The sequence below is a fragment of the Ambystoma mexicanum genome, chromosome 6p, assembly GCF_040938575.1.
Source record: "Ambystoma mexicanum isolate Mex_15411 chromosome 6p, UKY_AmexF1_1, whole genome shotgun sequence".
NCBI classification, from domain to species: domain Eukaryota; kingdom Metazoa; phylum Chordata; class Amphibia; order Caudata; family Ambystomatidae; genus Ambystoma; species Ambystoma mexicanum.
In genome coordinates, this window is record NC_090935.1 from 583691209 (window position 1) to 583714735 (window position 23527).

The 23527-nt window shown below is 44.7% G+C and overlaps 1 protein-coding gene across 1 annotated transcript in view; it reads right to left on the reverse strand.

Moving 5' to 3' along the window:
• Positions 1-23527, reverse strand: part of JMY (junction mediating and regulatory protein, p53 cofactor) — a 1013065-nt gene that overhangs the window by 895836 nt on the left and 93702 nt on the right. The window contains exon 2 of the mRNA XM_069627416.1: positions 9396-9569. Within this exon, the coding sequence (XP_069483517.1) occupies positions 9396-9569 (174 nt within the window). The remainder of the gene's footprint in view (positions 1-9395; positions 9570-23527) is intronic.

Genomic DNA, 23527 nt, shown 5'->3' on the forward strand with positions numbered 1-23527 from the left:
CTCTGCTTCCAAAAGATCAGGACTTGCCCGACTCCCTTGGAAGCAGACCCATAACCCCGGTTCCGAGTGCCAGCCAGTCCCAATTGGGACCTTTTGGACCCTGTCCTGGCGCCAGTGGCACCAGGCTCATAAAGATGCCCAGTCCCAGCGCTGGAAGCGCCGGGCTCATAATGCTTGGGTGGACTTACCTGCAGCAGACCATGCTGCTTACTTACCTGCCAGTTGAACCCCTGATCCTCTTCTGTTTGGGACTACTTTTCCTGTTGGGTGGGGCAGGAGCCACTCCCTAGGTTCAGAACACTGGAACTCTTCTGGAAAGCAGGAACTCTTTTCTTACCTAGGCGTGGCTGTGGAAGGAGACACCTAAGCACTACAGGAGGCTATTTAAACCACACCCGATGGATGAATCTTGCTTTGTGTTATTCTGCATTCTCTGCAGCAGAACGCTCATCGTGTCTTCTGCTTCTGATCCTGGGCCTAAGGGAACAAAGGCTTACCATCCTGGAATCCAGTCTTCAGCAGCACCTGTAAAGACAAAGAAAGAACAGGTTAGCACTACGGTCTTCAGTGGCAGCGCATCTCTTACCTGGTCCATCGGCTGTCACCAACGCCTCGCGCTGCATTCTGGCATCTGAAAGACAAAAGCTTACCAGCTCTTCGCACGCTCCGGAGGCCTTCGGCGCTGCATCCCGCATCTGAAAGACAAAAGAAGGTGCGTTTAAAGACATTGGGCAACTTTATTACTCACGTGCCATTACTCCTTCCCACGCCGAATCCAGTGGGTATTCCAGCACCCTTCAGCTTCTCTAAAGCTCCGAACTTGTACCTGCAAGATAAAAGGGACAGTTAGTGCGCATCGTGAAGCAGGCTACAAGCGCTTACTTACGTGCTTCCAGGCGCTTCTATTCCTCACGCGGGTTCGATCCTCAACTCTCATCAGCCCGCCATCCGCCATCGCCGGAACCCTGCAAAACAAGAGATATCATTACAAAAGACTTTTAAGACATTTGAAGTGCCCAGAACTTACCGTTCGTGCAGTTAACGACGGACAGCAGTCTTCTGAGGTCAAGAGGCCTGCACCCTTATCCAGTGAAGAAACTGGTTACGGCACCCTACCCTGAGGCAGATGGAGAGCTCGGCGTTCACTTACCTAAGGTGAGGGCGTTAGCCTTTGGGGTTCTACAGGAGAAGAGAAAGGGAAGAGGAGAGAGGCACCCAATAACCCCAGTTCATTAATCCCATATTTTCTATCTGCAGACATCTTACTCTTCGAGTCAGACATACAGTGCACAGAGGTCCAGCCCAAAGAGCCAACCGTGTGTTACACATCACCTTTGAAGATACGGCATTCACCCAGTCAAGACCGGCGCCTCTGCGGGAATCAGGTGAGCGTTACAAAAGTCTTCCCTAGTTCGACTATAGCAATAAATTCCCCGATTGGCCCATGTGTCCACGAAATAGGGCTACCCTCTGAATCTCAGCCTTTGAAAGAGGTCCTTATGGGGGTGTCTGGAAAGAGGATTTGTTAATTAATTTCCCCACTTTTGTCTAACTTACACATTATTAGTCTAAACTTGGCACTTAAGGTCTTAAGCGATACTCAGGAAAATCTGGGGGCGGGGGGACTATGGCTGCTCAGCAGAAGGCATTTAATGATCTTACCTTACGTATGAATGGATATGAGAATCTACTCAATAATGTGAATCTAATAGGTCTGTTGTTGTGGGAACCAAATCTCATGATGATTTCAATTCTAGGTTGGAAAGGTTGGATGAGAAAATGTCTATTATTTTGGAGGCACTTTCAGTCAGACTCCACAGAGACCCTGTAGAGAATTGCCCCAATGTTGGAATATGTGATTGAGCTGAAAGAAATGTTCATCCACTTCCAATGGATAAAAGGGCTGTGGAACGCTCAGACAGTCCCTCAGCCCTGATAGAAGCAATGGGTAATCTGCATGATAGTATTGCAGAACAGGAGGCTATTCTGGTGGATGATTCCAATCCTTTGATTATTGATAATGATTTGGATAGAGCCAGTGCCCACTAATCTTATTAGGGGTAAAAGGCATAGATAGAAAGCATAACTTTTTTTTTTTAAATCCAAGCATATGCCCTCTGTGAAAACGAGGGGGAGAATTCCAACCTCACGGCTATTCGTAAGTTAAACAATCATGGGATAGCTGATAAAGTGGGTGGTGCTGAACAGGCTGATGAAGGATCAGTGGCTGAAGTATTGGAGAACGCCACCGGACAGGGCCAGGATGCTACAAAAGGAGATGGATCTCCGTTGGAGATTCATTGTACCTTTGGGGGACCTAAAAAGGGGGGTCCAGGGTGAAAATGTGTTAGGATGGGTGCAAACTAAACAGACAAAAATGACAGCCTTTGCTAAAGTGATTAGTGCTATGCATGCTTGTACGTCCACTGGTCATTTACAACCTACTGCACCTACGAATGTGATCAAGCGGGTGGCGGTTACAGGTCTTTCTGTGTCTGCTCTGGAAGATATACAAGAGGAACAAACTATGAGAGGTCTGCTATTGCCCAATTTGGGGCCAAGGCACTGCGGTTCTCTAGCGGGTGGTACCGCCCCCGCTGCTTTGACACATGTTGGTGGAGTGGCCCCTGCCCAAATTCGGGATGGAGCAGTACCAGTGCTTTCTGTGCCAGGTTTGGGCTTGCATGCTAGTGTGTGGGGTCCTGTCGGAGTGATACTGGGGCTGCACCACGTCCTAGCAGCCAAATCATAGGTTGGATACCTACTGAGAATGGCATAAAGGGGAATGGCCTTAATAGAGTCAAGTTACTGGCTTTTTGTAAGGCAATTCAACTTCTCAGATCAATAACTACTGATGACATAGATGCCATATCTCTCCCTAGAGTTGCTAATGGCAGAAAGGTTAGCTTTTTCCTTTCAGGTATGGTTGCTTGCACAGTTTGGGCCAATAGAGCAATGTTAAATCCATGGGATTTGACCTGGTGGAATTGCATGATTCTGCGGAAGCAAAAACATTTCTTTGGTTTGTAGAACCCGTGGTGACTACCCCTGAAATAGGTGTGTGGGCTATTCCTGTGCCGAAGGTTGACCCTGGAAATGTTGCATCTCCTATTTCTAATCTCTTGGGTAATGGCCAGGATTGGTCATGGATACAACCTGCACTTAGATCTTTACAGAGTCTAGTGCTAGGTACGATACATGCACGACAGGATAACTATTGATGTCATATCTTGGAATACTTGTTGCTGTTCTAACCTGTATAAACTATTCCATAATTTGTCCTGTACTAGTATACCTAGAATATACTTATTACAGGAGACTATGCTGATGGTTGAACCTTCTCTAGCAGGGTAAAATACTGTTTCCTGTCCTGCGGTTAGGTGGGATGAAGGGCATCCGAGAGGAGGTCTTACCATTGCCATAGATTGCAGTCTGCTGTTTTCTTGGGAAATTCGGTGCTGCCTGGAATGGCACTTGGCTATTGAGTTAAACTTGGGTGTTGGCTTCTCTCCGATATTGATACTTAATCTTTATTGGAACCCTATCCGAGTGAATTTTGAAACCGTTGAGGAGGGGATAGGAGCGATTTTGTTTGACAGGGTCCAGAGGGGCTGTGGTTTTCAAATGATTTTGGAAGGGTATATTAATTCCTTCTGTGCAGAAGGTGCCCGGTGGAATTCACTGGGGGCTCTCCCCTCGGCTCGGCACGTGAACCTTAGTTGAGGCATTGGGTGGGATATTTTCCTTAAAGAGTGGGACTTGTCTTTAATGGATCATTCGTTCTCTTCTACTGCCTTCAAACATACTTGGCATAGAGGAGTCTCAACCTCTCGTATTGATTACGTCTATGTCTCAGATGGCATTAGGAAACAGTGTGGTTATCTTAGTCATCTTGACCTTTCTTTGGGTGACCATGTTCCAATTTCATTTACCTTGAGTATTCCCATGATTGTCCTTTGGATCAGGCCGGATTTAGCAGGCTTGGAGTGTAATAACAGGGGCACAAGAGTTAAGTGGTACAGGAAAATTGTATTTAAATTCAATCAACTTCTCTCTGTGTTGCTCCAAAAATCTGGGGGTGTTCTCTATGGCCATGATACGGAGGTCAATGATGGTATCTCCCCTTATAATATCATCTTGGCCTGTATTCGTAAAATTAGGGACTCTATCGGCCCTATGAATCCCCATAAGAAATGCTTCTTTCTTCTAAGGCCCGTTAAAGAAAAGAGCTTGCTGCCTTGAAGAAGGGTGGCCTTAGACCTGCTGATTATGGAAAACTCAAACGTTCTATTATTTTAAGGCACAAGAATTATGTTAAATCCCTCAAGATGGATGCATACTCTCTCTGCCATCAAAATATGTTGGAGCTATTGTGTAAGGGGAAAGATGGCCTCTTCTGGTCAACAGGCTTTTGGGAATGTTAAAGGTAGTGCCGACTGCCCCATAGATTCTTGGGTATCCTTTTATACTAAGCAATATGCCTTGCCTGATGCCTTGAGTACTGAAGGGTTTTGATTTGGGTTCATCTGAGAAGGGTATTTGCAATTAGAACAAGGAGGATATCGAATGGGCTATTGCCCTTGCCCAATTGAAGCCATCTAAGGCCCCTGGCCCCTATGGGATTCCCCACTTTGTTCTCAAAGAGGACCCTGAGATTTGGGTCGAACTGTTAAAACCTATGTTTGACCACATCTTTCTGACTCACACAGTGCCTGTTTCTTGGTCTAAGTCCATTATTGTTCCCATTTTTAAAAGGGGCGATAAATTGGATTTGTCCAATTACAGACGCATAGCTCTAACGGATGCTACTAGCAAGATTTTTTTCTATTCTGTTATTAATTGAGCTCAATCTTGTTATCAGGGAACATAACCTTCTGAGTAGGTTCCAGGTGGGGTTTCGAGTTGAGCTTGGTACCTCTTTAAATGCAGCTATTCTTTCCCATCTTAGGCATTATGTTCACCACTCGCATGTTGGGGACGTGTATTTGGCATCACTGGAGATGTCTAGTGCCTTCGATGGGGTGATTAGATCTATGCTCAGGCACAAAATGATTATTCTGGGCATTCCCCGAAATATGGTCCAGTTGATTGCATTGTTGCACTCCGATACATCCATCTGTGTACATCTATCTGAAGATGGTGTTCTCTCCTCCGAGATACCCACCTTTACAGGGGTTAAATAGGGATGCACTCTGGCCCCTACACTCTTCAATCTCTATACGTACGATGCTGAGGGACTGTGGCAGGGCCCCTCCATTGCACCAGCGATATTGGGGAGTGTAGGGCTGGAGTGCATGGCCTACGCCGACGATTTCATACTGTTCGATAAAACTCAGCAAGGACTTAGGGCTAGGATGCAGCTTTTCTATGAATATGCAGTGGCAAATAACCTGTTTCCTAATGCCTCCAAATCCAAAGTTCTGGTTCTAACCAAAGGAAAAAGGATATCCAATATACATGGACTATGGGAACGGATACTGTGGAGCAGGTCAAGACCGTAGTTTACTTGGGATATTACTTGGCTAACATGGTCAGCATCAAAAATTGGAAATCTAAGCCAAGAAACGTACTGCCCATATGAAATTTCTAATGCAGAAAGTTTGTAAATTCTCGCTTATTCCGCAGAGACGATACTATTTAGCCAAATTTGAGGCTATTATCCTCTACGGACTTGACCTCTGCTCTCTGTACATGGGTGACCTTCTGAATACTATTCAGGGAGTTCTTTGGACGAACGTACTTGGTCTTTCTATGGCCATTCCAAACACCATTATTAAACATGAGTTGTCTAGTTTCTTTGAAGGCTAGGTATGTGTGGAGACAGTTGTCTATTTAGAAGAATTATTGCTCCGCCCAAAAACTCCCTCTATGAGAGTCTTAAGGCGGTCATGTTTGCAGGTTCAATACCATCTCTAAGAGAGTTTAACGAACGGATGTGCTCAGTGTTGGGCCATATTTGTTCATCTGAAGAGGACTTGATCCTCAGACCGGGGCATGTCAAAAAGATCTTGTTCAGGTACGATTGGGCTGAAGTGGTTGACTGCACTGATTCATGTACAGGATTTGTGGAGTATTCAAGGTTTATACATACTAAGGAATGTCTACCGCTATATATTCAAAAGTTTCCTTGCCCTATCATACGCATGAATTACATGAGTTTCATGTTAAACCAAATACCTGTCTTTGAGAAAATTAAAAGCTGGAAAACCATGAATATGAATGAGGGCCCAAGCGTAATGGATATGGTGTGTAGGTTTTGTAGGGTAAGCAATACCTGCGAGACTCAAACACTTGGTAGTAGAGTTTACATTTTTTGGTGCAGAATGACTGGTTTTTCAAGGACTATCTAGAAATTTGTTTTGGTGTCGCTGTATGTGGGGTTCTGCTATTTCCTTGGTTTTATCTTTGAATCGTATTCTTATAATGCTTATTTTTGAGTTGAATAAGAAAAAGTTAGTTTTGGAAGGAAACATTCTTTGTAAACTGAAGTTTTTTTCTTGTTTTACTTATTTTTTTCCTTTCTACCCTTCCTTCTGATTTTTTATAATATGAAACTTGATTAATTGTTTTTATATTTTTGCTGTGTGTATTCTGTTGTGTATGGTTTTTTGTAAACTATAAATGCAAAATGAAAAAAATAAATAAAAAGAAAGTGTTCACAAATGATAAGTCAGGATGTGGTAGCCGGGGTTCTCCCTTCCCCATGTTTTGAGCAAGGGACAAGGTGGGACTCCTGAGCACAAAACGCTCAAGCTTTCCGAGCACGAGACGACAGTTCCGTTTTCAGCTATCAGAACCTTCGGTGGTTAAGTCTCTTTCTACAAAAAGTCTCTTGCCTCAGAGGACCTGATGTGTTCAAAATACCAAACAAAAAAGTCAATTTCCAATTGTACGTTGGGTGATGAATTTTCACCCCTGGGTCCCCACCTCTTCCGGGCTCAGACCCCTCTTGAATATCAGCCTCCCTCCATCAGGTTCACTACGGCTTTTTCTCAAAACAATTTCACCTGTGGCATTCACAAGCCGTAATGTCTTTTAAACAGTTCACAGTGGACTACCCTCTGTCGGGTTCACTCCTGTCAACACAATGTTCATTGGGACTTCAGACTTAGCCCCTTTCCATCAACATCCCTCCGTCGGGTTCATTCTTGCCAATCAAACAGTTCTTTCTCTTTTCTCACTATGCAGGAGTCATTCACCTCCCTTAGCTTTTCAATTATGTATAGGTCAAAGACTTTCGACTGTACAGGGGGGTTTGCTAGACCCCTGTATGACCACTTTGACCTTTTCCTTCTGGCTTTCCCAGGGCATTCTGGAATCAGTAGTTTCAACAAACAAACATGGCATCAAACAGAGTCTCTCGAATGAGCACCCACGTGGTGCCGGACCCCTCTGCAGCTGGTTTTCCTTTAATGTTATTTTCTTATCTCTGTAGTCAAGGCTGGTACCACGGTAGCAATCGCCTCTCCCTGTTCTGATTATCAGTGTAGGAGTGCTCTGTGGAACGTTGATATCTGCTGCAGCACACACTGGCTATTGTTTGCAGTCTTACGATTCCTTCCACAGAGGCTTTGCGGGTCTGGGTCGACAAGGGCAAGGTCTCTTTTCTCCTTGCCGTCCTTTAGGTTCTCACCGCCTTTCTCCTCCTCTTGAACTGCTGTGCTCGGATAGGTGTTTCATCGTGCCGTCTGCCTTGCTCCTTGTGTGCTCTCGTGTTCCATCTTTTATCCCTGTGGGGAAGAGAAAGGGCTGTCAGAGAGAGGGTGGGTGTGTGTTTGTGTACGTGTGTACGTGTGTGCGCACGTGTGCGTGTTTTTTCTGGTCAATTGCCTGACTCTTGTGTTGGGACATGTCCGATACCTCGTCTGTGTCCCGCTTCCACTCCCCGAGGACCACTCATCCAGGTGATCCTCCCTCACTGGTCCATCCAACAGCGATGGCCGTGTCCTGGCCACCTGGATGACAGATCCCTGCGGACCAGTCAGGGAGACACCTTCAGGTTTCTCACACAGGAGTTATGGATGGTTATTTACCCTTTATTCTTCACTAATCGATCTTTGCACACTCCTATTTTCTATCCTTTATTTGACATTACGCACTCCCTTTATACTCCATTAGGAGACAGATACTGGCTTTCATTACATGAGACTTGGTTGTCTCCACTGGCACCAAGCTTCCCTTTCAAGACCTTTGAAGAAGGGCGAGTTCCTCTCTCTCTCTCTCTCTCTCCTTGTACTTTTTTACTAAATGCCTTTTCGATTCACTTGGTTTAAGTGTGATATTTCAGCTGAAACTTAACCCTGTTTTCTTTGCAAATTAAACACAAGATGGGCCCTTGTTTATACACTCTTATTTTTTCAAATAATTTATCTCTCATGAATGTTTGAGTACTAGATGATTGAGATCTAGGTATTTCTAGACAGCCAATGACACAAGGGACACGTTATCCATCTTAGACTAATCCTTGGTTTGAATACAGAAACACTGTTTAAAATTAAGCTCTGCTTGGATAAGTAAAGCTTTTTGAGGCAAAATGAGCTCTTTAACTATTAAGGTGTGATTTTTTTGAAAAAGAGCATTACATCTGAATTATTTTCTATATATGTTTTTTGTAGATGCTTGTGACATTTGATTTTGAAACCTAAGCCCCTGATGAAGAGAGAATGTAATATCGAAACGCGTTGGGCAACTAGAAAAAAATCAATAAATAAGAGAAGACCATCTTTCTCTAAAGAAAACGACTCCTGGAATTTCTCCTTTTTTGAATCTTTACACATTGGAACTCTGAACCTTAAAGAGACATTAAATTGCATTGCTGAATAATTTATGAAAAAATTCTTTTTCGTTTAATCCCTTCAGACCATTGGCCCTTTTGAAAGTGTGCAGGGGACGCAGTTCTCCATAATTTGGATTTCTTCTTGTTCTGCATAGGCTGACTCCACAGAAACGCAAATTGGTGAATTTCAGTCTGGTATTGGCAAAGAGAGCAATATTAATGCGATGAAAGAGTAGGGAAGCACCCACTTATGACATCTGGTTTGGTGATATGTGCAAATGATAAGGAGGAAGTTTATGTAGGCTTGAACCCGGCGATGAACCGCTCAAGAGATATTTGGGGCGGCTTTCGACAATACTTGGCACGGCAAAGTGCAGAGGTGGAGGCAGATGTAGCAGTGGTGTGAAAAACGAAGTGGAAATTAATGTATATGTCAGGAATGCGCTCTGTCACACTATACTGTAACCTTTCCTTGTATATTTCCTTTGCCAAATGAACAAATGTATGCTGTATGGCAGTTTCCTGTGCAATTATTTTTTTTTAAACTAAAAAAACATGCAGAACTCAAAACATTATTTATTTTAAGAGATTTATAAAATATACAATAGCAACAAAATACCTTTATCTGCTGTCTTCTGAGCATTGCAAGTTCTCGCATATCTCGGAACGGCTGCAGCAAGTACTGGTATAGCTCTGTGGTAGCTTCAGCAAGGTTATTGTATGCCTCATCCTCCAACTGGTACAAATCAAGTAACTCGACCATACTTTCTATGTTCTTGTGTTTTTCCAACAGCTGAAGAGACAAGAAAACCTTTTTGAAACCACACAAGTGACAAAATGGATTCACAGTTTAATGTTCATTAATTTATTTGTTTTAATAAATTCATGCCTGTAACTATTTAAGTGAACAGTGCAATTGGAAGAGTAATGCAATAATGGTGTTCCTTCGAAACATTAAAGGGTCATCATTTTAAGTAAAAGCATTTTTTTTAAAGTTACATAATTAGCAAAGTAAATAAATGTAGAATTCCGGGTGCATGCATGTGGTCTGGGTATGCTCATCAGTGCTCTGCGGGACACCAAGGGCGCCGAAGCAAGTTGTAGAGGTTGCTGTAGCTTTGAAGTACCAACTGGTGTCCCCTCCTAGGCTGTTTCGCAACACACACACAAGGAATACAGACATTGCAGCCACCATATGAACCAGCAGAGTGAGCAGTGGCACCTGAGGGAAGTGACTGTAGGACTTGTTTGGTGGAATATTGATACATTATGGCAGTGACTATCACTCTGTCACCCTTCTAAACTGAGATAAAGGGGAAAAGGAGGCAGCATAGATATTGCAACAACATTATTTGTGGGGGGCACTTTAGGGCACAGGAAAAGAGGAGTACAGAGAACAGAACCTCAAGTCACCCACATGGAGCGATCCCAATTAGAGGATACAGATCCAGAGCCTGAGAGAGCTAGTGCTTAAAAGGAGTGAGTGATGGGGTGAAAAGGGCGAAGGTAAGAGAAAGAGCTAGTGTTACAAGGGCCATGGGGATTCAAAGGAGACAACATCCAAAATTCTAAATAAAAAGCATATGCAAAAATGTGGGACCCCCTCTGAGAATGAGCACAACATACTACCTGTTATGTAGAATGGTTCACACTGAGAGGGGGGGGGGGGAGGGGGCCTCTACGAACATGGACAAATAACCTGCTCTTGAAGATGGATCCCACCAAGCAGTAAACTAGCGTTCATATCCTAAAGATGGAAGCTGGAACTATTCTTCCCCACCTCTTCCCTTTTTGTAGTAATGGGAAGACATCATGAAGCAAGACACAGACAAGAGATTCAAAGTAAGTTCAACTTAAAAGTCTGTCTAAATCCAGAACCTATCCTTTCCCTCACAAATAAAGCTAAACAATGGCAATAACAAATGTAATAGTGATAAAACAAATGTTCTGATCTTCTTTGAGCTCTTAGCCTCCTAGTTCTCAAGTTCAAAACAGCTCTACAAATTCTTGGGGTCGCCTTCCCCAAGTTCAAGGCAACACAGTTTCACAGAAAAGGGGCTTGAGGATTCAGTCCTCGAGCCATCAATTAAGTTCACCAAGTCTCAAGATTCCCTTCCCCAAGACTTCCACTTTCCAACATCTGCTTGGTCTCCTTCTCTCAGTGTTCAAACATAAGGTTGTCTTTCCTTCTGGATAAACTGAACAACTCTTTCAACCTATTCTTTCCTGTTTTACGTCAACAAAATCTTTGGCTTCCACAGTTGAGAGTTCCCTGGTCTTAGGAAAGTCAACCCTGGAAAAATACGGTAGGAAGTGCTTTAGAATTTGCTGAGTGGTAATGTTCCACATAGGGAATGTCTCTGGGTAACTGGTCGTTGTAGTCTACAATTACAAGGACACATTTGTTGCACAGTCTAGATGTTTCTAAAGGTCCAATGATGTCCATCCCCATTCCTGAAAAAGGGACTTCTATGATTGGCAAAGGATTCAGAGGGGCAGGCAATGGGATGAGAGTACTGTTTTTTTGACATATTTCACATGTCTGAATAAGGTTTTTATATCAGCATGGATACCTAGGATTTTCCTAGGTTTCCCCACATTAGATGGCAATTTGCAATCTCCAGCAGGATCTTTCGCAGGGTTTTGGGGATTACTAACTGGGTTTTACTCAAGCCTTCTGTGGATGTTTCTTTTCACTATAGCAATCGTTGCTTTAAGAAGAAGAAAGGGCTTCCCTTCTCTACACCATCTCCTTTGGGAATTGAATGTAAAAAAGCCTCAGGGAGGGCTGGATCATTTTGCTGGGCGAAGTCTAGGTCGGGATAGATGCTAGGCTCTTCTCCACTTTTCTCTTCAGTGCTCGATGGTTCATCGGCATTCCCCAAAGCCTAAGGTACCTCCCTCCGTTTCTTCTGGTTCACTTTCTCTAAAATAGGGAAATAGAGCTTTGGGCAATTTTGTCTCCACGATGTACTTGAAATGGGATCTCGACATGTTTCTGTAAGAGAACCTGTATGTCTCATGTCTCCCCGGAAGTCGGGATCAATGATGCCTGCTTGAACGTCTATACCGAACTTCCAGGCCAGGACAGATTTTGGGGCAAATCTTATACAACACCGAGGAGGGGGTATCAAAACTAAGTCTGTGGGAACCATTTCTCTTTTCCCAGGAAGGATAGTAGCCTCTCTACTGCTACAGATATCAAAGCCTATTGATTCTTTCATGGCAACAGAGGGGTTGGAGGCTTTATGACTAAGCTTCTGGAATTGAAGGGTTACCCAATTTGTTTCAATTGAGTCTCATCTCACTCCTGACACCACATGTAAGAAAAGCATGGTGGCAATAGTAAGACAGACACAAGTGACCACACTTCAAGAGTGTTTACTGAACTTTCACAAGGGTGAGATAAACGCCTATCTAAACCTAAATCTATAGATGGGAGCATAATAATGCAGTCCTAGTGGATCTTGTCAAATTAAAAAGGCCTATTAAAAAAACCAATTTGCCAATCCTTATTACTAATTTACAAATAATGTGGGGTGATGTTCATGAAAAAAGAAAGAAGGGTTCACAAAATGATACGTCGGGATAATTGGGCCGTTGGCCTCCCTTCCTCACGTTTTCAGCACAGGACAAGCAGATTCACTGGAGCAAAGCACACACTCTGGCTTCTGCGGCACAAGGATACAGTCGCATTTACACAGATCAAGACCTTCTGTATCCAAGCCTCTTTACTTCTTGCAAGTCTCTTGACTCAGGAGGCCTGGTATACAAAAACACAAAAACATTCCCTTTCCAGTATTCAATTTGGGTGTTGAAAGTGAGTGTCCCCACAAATCAATAAAAACTGCCCACTGAGTGTCAATAATGGACACACCCCAGGGGGGAATGAGACCAAGACCAAGTGAGGGTGAAGGTAAAAAGTAAAGTTTATCCAAAACCAAAATAGGGCAAGCAGAGAACTCTGCAAACTCCGAGAGCGCTCTGGTAAAAACATTAGAAAATGCACAATATATTACAAACTCCCATCGGCTATGACATGTGATATAGGCCATACATTGAGTTGGGGCCATTGGACAAAGGGAACAGGACAGTATCCTTTCTGTAGGGGCGGTGCTCCCGGGTTGGCTGACACGGTGCTGGTTACTTCATGGAGCACTTGGGTCAGCTGGGGTCATCTGGGTAAGGTGCAGGGTCAGGCGAGATGTGCAAGTCATGAAGATATACCTTACTTAACGTTCTGCCCTTGTGGCCATACATACCTTGCATACAAGAGTTATATCACTAGACGTTTGACCTAGACAATAAAAAGTGAGACTACTTGGGTCCAGGTGCCTAATCAATTTACCATATTATTCTGACACATTCATTATACAATTCCTCAGTTCCTGAGAGGATGGTTTATTGTTTGTTAATGTAAAGAGAATATATTGCTACACATGGGATCAGAAGTGATCTGGGGTGGTACATTGATAAAGGGCCTGCAGCAGTTGCATCAAAAGGCTTTAGGGTAATGGTCTATATTTCGTTGACCAGAGTCCGGGGGTGCGAGGCGAGTTCATGGTAACATGTGTCAAAGGGCTGAGGGGAGAGTGGATACCTGGTGCAAACTCAGCGGCAGGGGGAGAGGTTACATTTGTAGCATCACAGCATCAGAGATACAAGGACCTTTAGCTACCAGCCCAGCCTGAGGGGGGAGGATGGTGGAGGCCGAGTACGGGGCGCTGCAGCAGGGGGGAGAGAGGGCCCTGTGGCCTGTAGCCGGTCCCCTTTGCGGGGTTACATACAAATCATTAGAATGCGAGATAGAATCAGGCCAGAGTGGTTGCAGGTACATCGGGTAACATGCGAGCTACAATCATAATATAGGTTACACGTTTACGTTTATCATGAGCATCATGTTTACAAAAAAAACTTCCATCTACAACAGCCTTGTGGCTATACCGTTTAGTATTATACACATTTAAAACTGTATGCTAGTTGAACAGGTTTGTGAACGTACATATATTGGAAAACCAGTGGGCATCTGGATTGTGCATCTTGCATCATATCGAACAAGTAAATTAACATATCGTACATTGGTGTGAGTGTTTTGTAAAGAACAGGATTAACTCAACAGCGTGGGGCCTAGACATATTACCAATAGCTTTATACGCAGTAAAATAGGTAAAGATCTTCTTGTTTCGTTTCCTGGAATCAGCCCCTTAATACACACCTATAGGGGGTGGGGGGGATTTATAACCTTCACAGAGGGATTGGCAGTATTGGTGAAACAGAGTGGCACACAGGCGTAGGGTCTGTATCTGTTACTTCAAAAGGAGAGCAAGGTTGGGGTGTCATCTATAGTGTATGTCATAAATGTGGAGTCTGCCAGGGAACGGGTTATGTTTGTGGAGATGAATTGTTTCCTCAAACCCAAGCTTTTGCCCGGTCATTCACAGGTCAGCGATGAACTGCGGAAGGTGAAAGATACAGTTTTTGTCATGTAGCTTGTTCGCGCCTAGTCTCCTGTGGGAACGGGCCTACTGGGAGACATGCAGAGGGGAGGGGGGGGGGTGAGGGAGGTGACCGGCTCGCTGTGCACAATCTCGAGGGGAGAGCTGCAGCTCTGCAGGCGGTCTTTGTCCATGGGACCTTTCCTCCCATACATTCCCCCTTTCGTTAACAAATATTTTAACTCACCCAGCCTTTTACGCACTTCTTCCTCAGCCACTGCCTCATCCCATGCAGGTGTTCCTTTTCGTGGCATCCATGCCCTGCACACGGCTCTGAGGCTCTCCCCTACCCTGGCATACTCATCTGGTGTGCAAGTCATGTAGATACACCCCACCCCCCCCCCCCCCCATCTCCCTCCAGATCCACCCATACCTCATTGTACCAAGCTAAATCCCGGGGTTCCTTTATTGTGGTGTGATATAATCGATCCACAATGTACCCATCGTTGTATATATCCGTCAGCCTGTATTTTGGTCCCGAGCCATCCCCCGTTTGTACTTGTGCCTCTTGCGTCATCTGCACCACTCCTTTTGCGTTGCCCATTGTCACCATCATCATTGCGCTGTCAGGTACTGCATCTGTGCAGCACCTCAGACCTAATTGGCACACACAAAAAAATCAAGAGCAAAAAACGATGGTGGGTCCCAAGCCAGGAGGGAACCCACGAATAAATATCAAACCAGGTGCTGGGCTGCACCCCTCCTTCCTCTTTCATCCGCTCGCCAAGGTTACGCACGGCTGCTATTACGTGGGACAGGGTTCCATTGTCCGCGTCTGCAGAGGGTGCGAAAGTGCAACGTGCGCTCCCGATTTTTCGGCAAACACCTCCACCCATGGCTGTCAACAGGTCTAGAACATACCTGTTCTGCATCGTCATCAACCGCAGGGCCCTTAGCTCCACTTTGATCACAGTGTTGATCCAGGATCCCTCTCAGCCTGGCTCAGATCACTCTCAAAACAAAAGTTTGAATAACTCTTTCTTGGGTTACTCTTGTTCATCCTGGATCCCCCTCAGCTGGGCTCAGATCCCTTTCTTTCACTCAATTATCCTGCCCCAGCCGGGCTCAGACCAATTGTGACATACTTCAAACTATCAAAGATTTTCGAATGTGCACAGGGTTTAGCTTGACCTGTTGCATGACCACTTTGATCTCAATATTCCTTTTTCTCACACTCAGCATCAGTTGGATACCTAACAGAGACTTTCCAATGAGCACCCACGTGGCGCCAGACCACTCTGTATGGTATCTTTTCTTGTATTCCTTTTAGTTTCCAATTATATCTGCGTTGCTCTTTGCAAACACCTCACACACTGTTCTTTGTACAATGTTGCCGCTTGCAAACTTGGTTCAAAACACAAGCTAGTTTGGTATCAGTCTCTCTGACTCACTGGCTCTGCTGTCTTTTCTGTCGCTGTTTTGTGGCAGGCACCATGGACAGTACCACGGCGGCAATCGCTCCTCCCCGCCTTATTTATCGACGCACGAGAGCCCTGGGTACCTCCAACCGACTGTGCAGGTTTGATCAGCCTTAGTTCCTAGTCTTCGGTTTCTTACTTTCCAAGGCTCATGAAAATAATGCTCTTTAGACGTCACAAGTACTTCCCTCCTTGCGACTCTCTCTGATCTCGCCGTCTTTCTCCTTGTATTAAACTGTCATCTTGGAACTACCGTTTCCTTGTGTGGTTTGCCCCGGATCGTGCTTCCGTGCTCTGCCTTTTATCTGTGTGGGAAAATGTGATGGAATAATCCGTAATTGCCTGACCTTGCCTGTCCATGGTGTTGGGACATGTTGGGTATACGGCTCTGGTGTTAGTCCGTGGTCGCTCACGGTGAACTGTCCATGAGAAAGTGTTTGTGTCGGAAAAGGTCGTGGGGGTGGGGTTGAATACTAGGTATCTTAGCTGGCAGGATTGGGGAAAAGGTGTTATTGGGAAGGGGATACCGTGTCTCACCCTCCGGTGTCCCACTTCCACTCCCCTCATTCAGGTGATCCTCCCGCACTAGTCCACCCCCAGGAGCTGGATCTAAAAGCCATGGCCGTGTCCTGGCAACCTTGATGACAGATCCGCCTGGGCCTAGCGGGTGGGACACCTTCAGGTTTCTCACAGAAGGAACGTGAAGAAATAGAAGCCCAAAGATTGAATGAAGGTAGGTTGCAAAGAAGGCAAGAGAAAGAAGAGAATAGGGAGATGGGAAGAAGAAATGAGAAGTAGGAGACAAAAAGATGATGAAATAGATCATATTTGTTAATAGAAGTAGGATACCGATTGAGGCATGAGAGCGATGGGAAGATGAGAGAGGATCACAACAGTCCCGCAGGGAGCTGCAAGGGATATTGAGAATACAGACATTGGCTGATGAACATGAGGCAGAAGGCAGAGTGAAAAGGATTGGGGATTTATAAAGACAAACACGCATGCGGTTATCCGATAGATCCGGACATAGAGAGAGGGGTGAAATGGTCAGTCTTAGAAGACCCAAAAGAAAAAAACACCAAAATCTACACCATATTCTGAACGACCACCAGCACGATCGCATATTGCAGGGGATATGTCCCCGCCGTATGTAAACAGGTTAAGGTCACTACCAGGAAGAAGACGAGACTAACCCCACATGTAAGACGCCAAGTATAGGGGGATATTATTCTGGACTAGGATGCACACAATTTCCATTATTAGAGAAAGGGGGAGGACGACCACAATATATTCCGTGACTGCAAATGGACAATGAAAGTTTGACTGCGGGTGCAGGAAAATGGATTTAGGAGTTAAACATTGAAAACGGGAATGACACTAGCAGTGAGGGATGTAAAAGGCCTACTAGCAGCTATCCTAGGGGTGAGGGCTGACAAAATCTGGAGACAAGCAGGTTATGCGAGTGTAACAGCACGAAACATGACAGATTTAATAATTGTAGGGCAGACATATGGTGAGGATTTAGCGTAGAGTATCCTGACACATCAGACGATTATGACTAGGAAAATGGGAGAGGACCAAGATCCTGTTGCTTTTTCTCAGGAGATTCAGGAACGCGGGCGTCTCCAGACGAGAGAACCGTAGAATAAAAAAGTGGCATTATTTTAATCATATTTTATGTCAGGCACTGCTCGAGCAAGTGGAACGGCAGATTAACAAGTAGGGATGGAAGCGAAGCCACGATAGAAATACAGTTGACTATTGTACATCAATGTCGACTGTTGCAAGAGAAAAATAAGAAAGCTGAGAATAGGAAGCTAAGTTAGTTCAGAAACAATTGTCAATGTTCGGTATAGAAGGAGCAGTATTGACAAGTGGTGAAGGCGTGGCCACACAAGAAATACAGTCAGCACAGCAAAGCAATGTAGTGCATCCTATGGAGAGTGGGTACAACCTTTGGCCACAAAGTAGAGGGAAGAGACCTAGAGGACGAGGCAGATTTCAAAACTGTCAAGCGAGAGGAGGATTTAATGGGGGACAACCAACCCTACAGATAAGGGGTGTATCAGCCACTTTTACTCCCTAAAAATAGGTAAATATTCCCAAAAACAGGGAGTAGAAATACTCCCAACAAAAAGAAGGAAGCAGACACGTAAAACCTTGCACCCCTGCTTTCCCCCATGAAATTGGATCTGCTGGGGATTTGGGAGGACATCAGGTTCACAAAACATTTCTAGCAGTTACGATGGGGCTCCCCAAGAGATCGATTGCAGCATCTTGGGGCTCTGCAGAGCATCCGAGACTGAGCCACTGGACTGCAGCAGTGGACTGATGTTCGTCCCTGGAGAGGAGGGTGTAAAGGGCAAGGGGCTATGCCCAAATGTTTTTGAAGGTATATGGTAAATGGGTGGGGAGAGAGCTGAGGGAGTACGATTGTCGATGTTGTTTCAATACTGGACTGTTAAATTGGTATACCATCACCCGCTGACATCCTCTGTCTTATCATGTGACTGCTTTTATGTTATCCTGGAGAGACAGCTGTATCAAGCCTCAACGTACCTTTGTTTTTTTTCATTTTGTCTGCTATGGAAAAATCAATAGAGATGTGATCAGAATAAAAAGACAGCCACCATGCAGGTGGTGGACAATGCCCCCCAAATCATCGATAAGAGCGACTCATGTCACCTCATCCTACTTGAACTCTCGGCTGCATTCGACACTGACCACCACAATCTCCTCTCCCACCTCGCCAACATGACTGGATTCATTGGCACGGTCCTGAATTAGTTTACCTCCTACCTCTTGGGCAGACACCCGGCCGTCCATATCAACATGTTGCATTATAACCAACTCTCAGACCCCTGTGGAGGACCCCCAAGGCTCCATCCGCTCAGCAATCCTCTTTAACCTATACATGGAGCCTCTGGGCACCCTCAAAGATCCCGATGTAGCCATCCACTAATACATTGAAGATAGCCAGTTTTTCAGGATAATAAAAAGCCCACATGGCATCCGTTGTCTCCATGATTATCTAGCCATCATCCAGTCCTGGATGTCGATGGCCTGCCTCAAACCTAACCCCTCAAGACCGATTTCGCCCTCATTGGTCCCCTCACTAAACAACTCATCCAACAATGGCTCAATGTTACGTGCTGCAAAGGATTTGAACTGCAACTCTTGGATTCAGCAAAATCCTTAGGCTTCACCATTCACAGCAGCCTGTTCTTCCAGAAACACATAGCCAAGAAGAACCGAACGGCCTGGCTCCAAATATCCACCCTTCATCCCGCCGCCGGACTTCTTGGCCATAATGCAGGCCCAGGGACAATAAAGTGGGCTCCCAGCCACTTACCTGGCTATCCTAAAAGCAGTTCACTAGGCAGCAGCACGCGATATTACGGGTGCGTGGAAATTGCACCAAATCACACCAGCCCTAAGTCAACTCCATTGGCTTACTTTCCAGGCCAGAACACGTTCAAGACTGAATGGATCATCTACAAAGCAGTCTCAAGTAGTGCACACACTTGCGTACCTGGCAGCTAGGCGCCAGATAGCTGGTGTACACATGCTCCTTGCATAGCAAATTGAGCGACCGGCTCGAATTACAACTCGTCCACAAAGCGAGGACCCACAAACATTCCTTCGCTTGTCATGCACCCACCCGCTGGAACTCAATCCATGTTTCACAAATATCTCCAACTGCGGCTTCTTCAACAATTCATGTCCAAGGACAAATCCTGATGAACGCACAAATACTGCGCTATTAAGACACCAGCCCAAAGGCTGGCCACCCACACCCTGTACTGAGCTCCTCCGCCCTTCAAGCCAGGACAGTACTTAAAATAAAAGGTCACTAGTAACTACCTCAACACTAAGGAATAAAATCGCCCAGGTAGATGCCATAAGACAAACATTCCATACCTGTAATCATGCTTCTGGTGCTTTTATCTGCTTATATTCACATGCTTTGCATAGGCCGACATAGGCGGAGTGTTGGCAGAGTGTGTAAGAGTGTGGGAGTGTTGAAGCAGAGAAGCAGCTTTCCACGTTTCCTGTGCTGCTTTTGGTGATTTGGAGTATTTTTTCTAGCTCCACTAACAGAGGGGGGCCCACTCTACAAAGCCTCCACCCCCGATGCATTGCGCCGCAGAGTGTTGGCAGAGTGTTTGCCGAGAAGTGACATGGAGCTGGCTGGCGGTCATCCCCCTCCAAGAAGGATAGCTCAGCGGCAGCGTGCGCGTCTTGGAAGCAAGACAACATGAAGCAACAACAGGTTCGATCCCCGGGTCCGCGCTTAGAAACCTCTGGGTGTTTAAGCGTGTTATAAATACGCAACTAAGACAAAAAAAACACAATTACGCAACTAAGAAAAACAAACAATTCCTGTAACAGCGCCTCGATGCCTGCGGGCTGTGTGAGCGCTTTATAAATGTTAAATAAATAAAGAACTCGGAGCCAAAAGAAACACACTGGCACCAGAGATACACGAGCTAATACGGGCATAGAGCAGCTCAGCATGCGTGATGAAAGGCGGCTGACTGTCCCTAGACAGAACTTGGAGGGTGCAAAGAAAGCACCATTGTGAGAAACAACTCGGCAGAGCAAGATGAAGTACAAGGTATGCGACACTGCGTAAATCTACCCCCCCACCTTACCCCAAAAGTCCTGATGCTTGCAGCACCGCTTCTGCACAGCCCTCGCCTGCGGAAGCTCTCGCGGAAGTTCTCACGCATGTGCAGACAGATTCAAGGGTCAGGAGCAGAGACAGCGAGCGAGACCCGCTGCTGTGGGGGTTGGTGGGGAAGAGAAGGGCATTGGTAACGGGACCGAAGAGGTCAATAACAAAGTATTCTGCCTACCTTACAAGGACGGAAACTTCTCACACCTAAAATTACACGCATGCATACTTGGAAAGTGTCGACTCACCAGCATACGAGGACGCTGTAGCTGTATTCACAGACCCTGAGCTGGCCCAACAACCTGAACAAATGAACTCAACAAAGGAAACAATAAAGAGTTCAGTAAACGTACATAATAACAAAACGCCAGGAGAAAAGCTAAGGCACGACATGGAGGTGAACACACAAGTCGTCGCAAACCTGAAAAGTCCTGTGCGAAACAGAATACCAAGCTCAGACGGAAACGCATTGAACATCGCCTCTTAGGGACAAAAAAGTTCTGTGGAATGAGGTTAAAACAGTGAGCTAAATCCATGACAGACTCGAAATCAATCAGATGACACTTTAAACTCAAGGAGAGCACAATGCAGGCACTGAACCGATTTGTGCCAAAACAAAAAACCTCTAAAGATCTACAAAGAGACAAAGACTCTTGGCAGGAAATCGCGGATAACGATCTACTGACAGCTTCGAGTGGATGTGACATATTAGCATGCCCACTTGAGACAGTGACATCCAAGAGCCCAAAGAGCACGCAGCTGCTCACACAAGAAATAAAACCAAACCTAACAAAACAGACTTAATGCTGCAAAAAGAAAATAACTCTTGAATGAGACGGCACAAATAAATAATGATAGTGTCCCACAAGAAGATCAAAGCACCATAAAGAACCTTGATCCTGAAAATGCAGCAGTGGGCACAATGGCTAGAAAACTACGGAACAGAACTTCTACCCCACAAACAAGAAGAGATAAACGTGTAATTGCAGAAGTAGAAGTTAATAAATCTACACTTCTGATGGCCCGAGAGAAAAGGGCAAAACCTGCAACACAAGAACAAGCACATCAGCTAGAATATGACCTTGGCGAACTCAAAGAATCCCCAAAAAGCAAAAAAGACCAGAAAGAAGAAATATTGGCAAGAGATTGGAATTAAATGACACATCCTCAACAAATGACTCGCAGGATTCAATAGAAGAAACCCACAAAAACCAAGATCAAAGAAACATACATTGAGACAAAAAAAAGAGCTACAGAAAAAGAGTGAAGAAGGACACGCTCAAAAAACAAAGCAAAAAGGCATATTATATACAGAACAATGTGCCAATCTACAAGCCGCAGTGGCCTCTACAGTATTTTCTCAAAGACCAAACAACCTTGCTGGCCATAATGCTATCAAAATGAATATACATCAAAGCCTACATTGAAGCAACAAGAGAAAGGAGAGTGTGGGAGAAAGAATCCAAAAACATCATCTTTAAAACTTTTATCGATCAGATAGAAGACGCGAGAGACGACAATCCTTTCCGAGTTGCTTTAACGATAATCAATATATTAAGAACACAAACTTCTGGAACTACCACCACAAAGGAAGAAAAACAAGCAACATCAGAAATAGCAGGCATACAAAATACACCTTGTGCTGAAATACTGAATATGGTTCAGGTCAATGCGCATCAAACAGGAAACAACATTCAACCAACTGAAACACCAGCATCAATAGTAATTATGGAGCAGCAAAGTGCAATAAAATGTGCTCCAATGACTCACCAATCAGATCCTATCCCACAAGTCTATGGCGAGATAAGGCAGGACAAATGGACTCACATGAAAGCATAATACGAAATAAAAGAAGTCTTCCCTATATTTGAACCAAATATGCACCTAGAGATCAAGGTCAGGGAGATGGGTGCAAGAAAAAAAATGCCAGATACAACAAAAAGCCCAAAAACTTGCCTAAATCCAAACCAATGGCAAATGGAAGAACTAGAAACTTCATTCGAAATCTGAAACCAATTGGAGAACAACATCCACCAAGTTCTCAGGCACAATCTAATGAAAAGAACTATACAGGAGACACGGTGAAAACTCAAAACGATGAAGAGAAAGAAGCAAAAAGGATGGATCTACAAAAGAATGCGACAATAGATAGACAAAGAAAAATTGTTGCAACTTTCCACGTACGAAGACGATAGCTCCATTGAAAGTGAGAGCAATTAAACAAATTTAGCAAATATAACGGCCTCAGATCCAGTCAGATCTAGAAATCGTGGAAGAAAGGTTTTCCCACTTTGAAACTATGGAAGAAAAAAGAACGCAACTAGAAGCCAAAGCAAAGAAAGCCAACTTAAAGCGTACAGTATTAGACACCATGATCGGCTACTCGAAACAGGGTAGACTAACCAGATCGAGACGCACAGAGAGGCACCGGTCGCCTACCACTTCATGAAATCGAAGGGAACAAAAGCATCCACAAGCAAGAGGAAATGCCTTGGATGGGACAAACACTCTGCACAAACTGTTGCTGCACCGTGTCTTGAAAGCCACTGATGGCCTGATCATGAATAGATCAAACCTCATGCGGCTTTTACACAGTGTGCCTTTATTACGTGTTGTCGAGCCAAGAGACATCAAAATAGTTGAATTTCCCAAAGAAACTGAAATGGACGTCTGCTTACATTTAGCAACAAAAGTAATTGTAAACTTACTAATTTCCGCTGCAGACGACCTTAAAATCCTAGTGACCTAAAACCGTGCACCAGTGTAAAACTAGATGACTTATCAGAAACCACAGTGACAAAAGAAAACCTACGGTAAAAAACATTAACAATAAAGAAGCAAGTTAATGAGGATATTAATGCACTACCCATCAGATTCTCTCCAACATTACTGAAGGGCCTGGATGCTTTGTGCATAGTTATAAAAGGCACTTTTCAGGGTAAAATACTAGAATACGGACAAAAAAACAGGACAAATAGAAACAAGAGTTGACAAGGTAAAATTATGGAACTGGCTTGCAGCGGCATTGACAACCACAAACCAACTAGACCGAATAAACTACAGCGACAAAAAACCTTTGGCTGGCCACCTGGAACTCTAGGGGATTCAAACATATGTTTCAAAATATAGACAAAGAACTACTAGAAACAGATGTTATTTG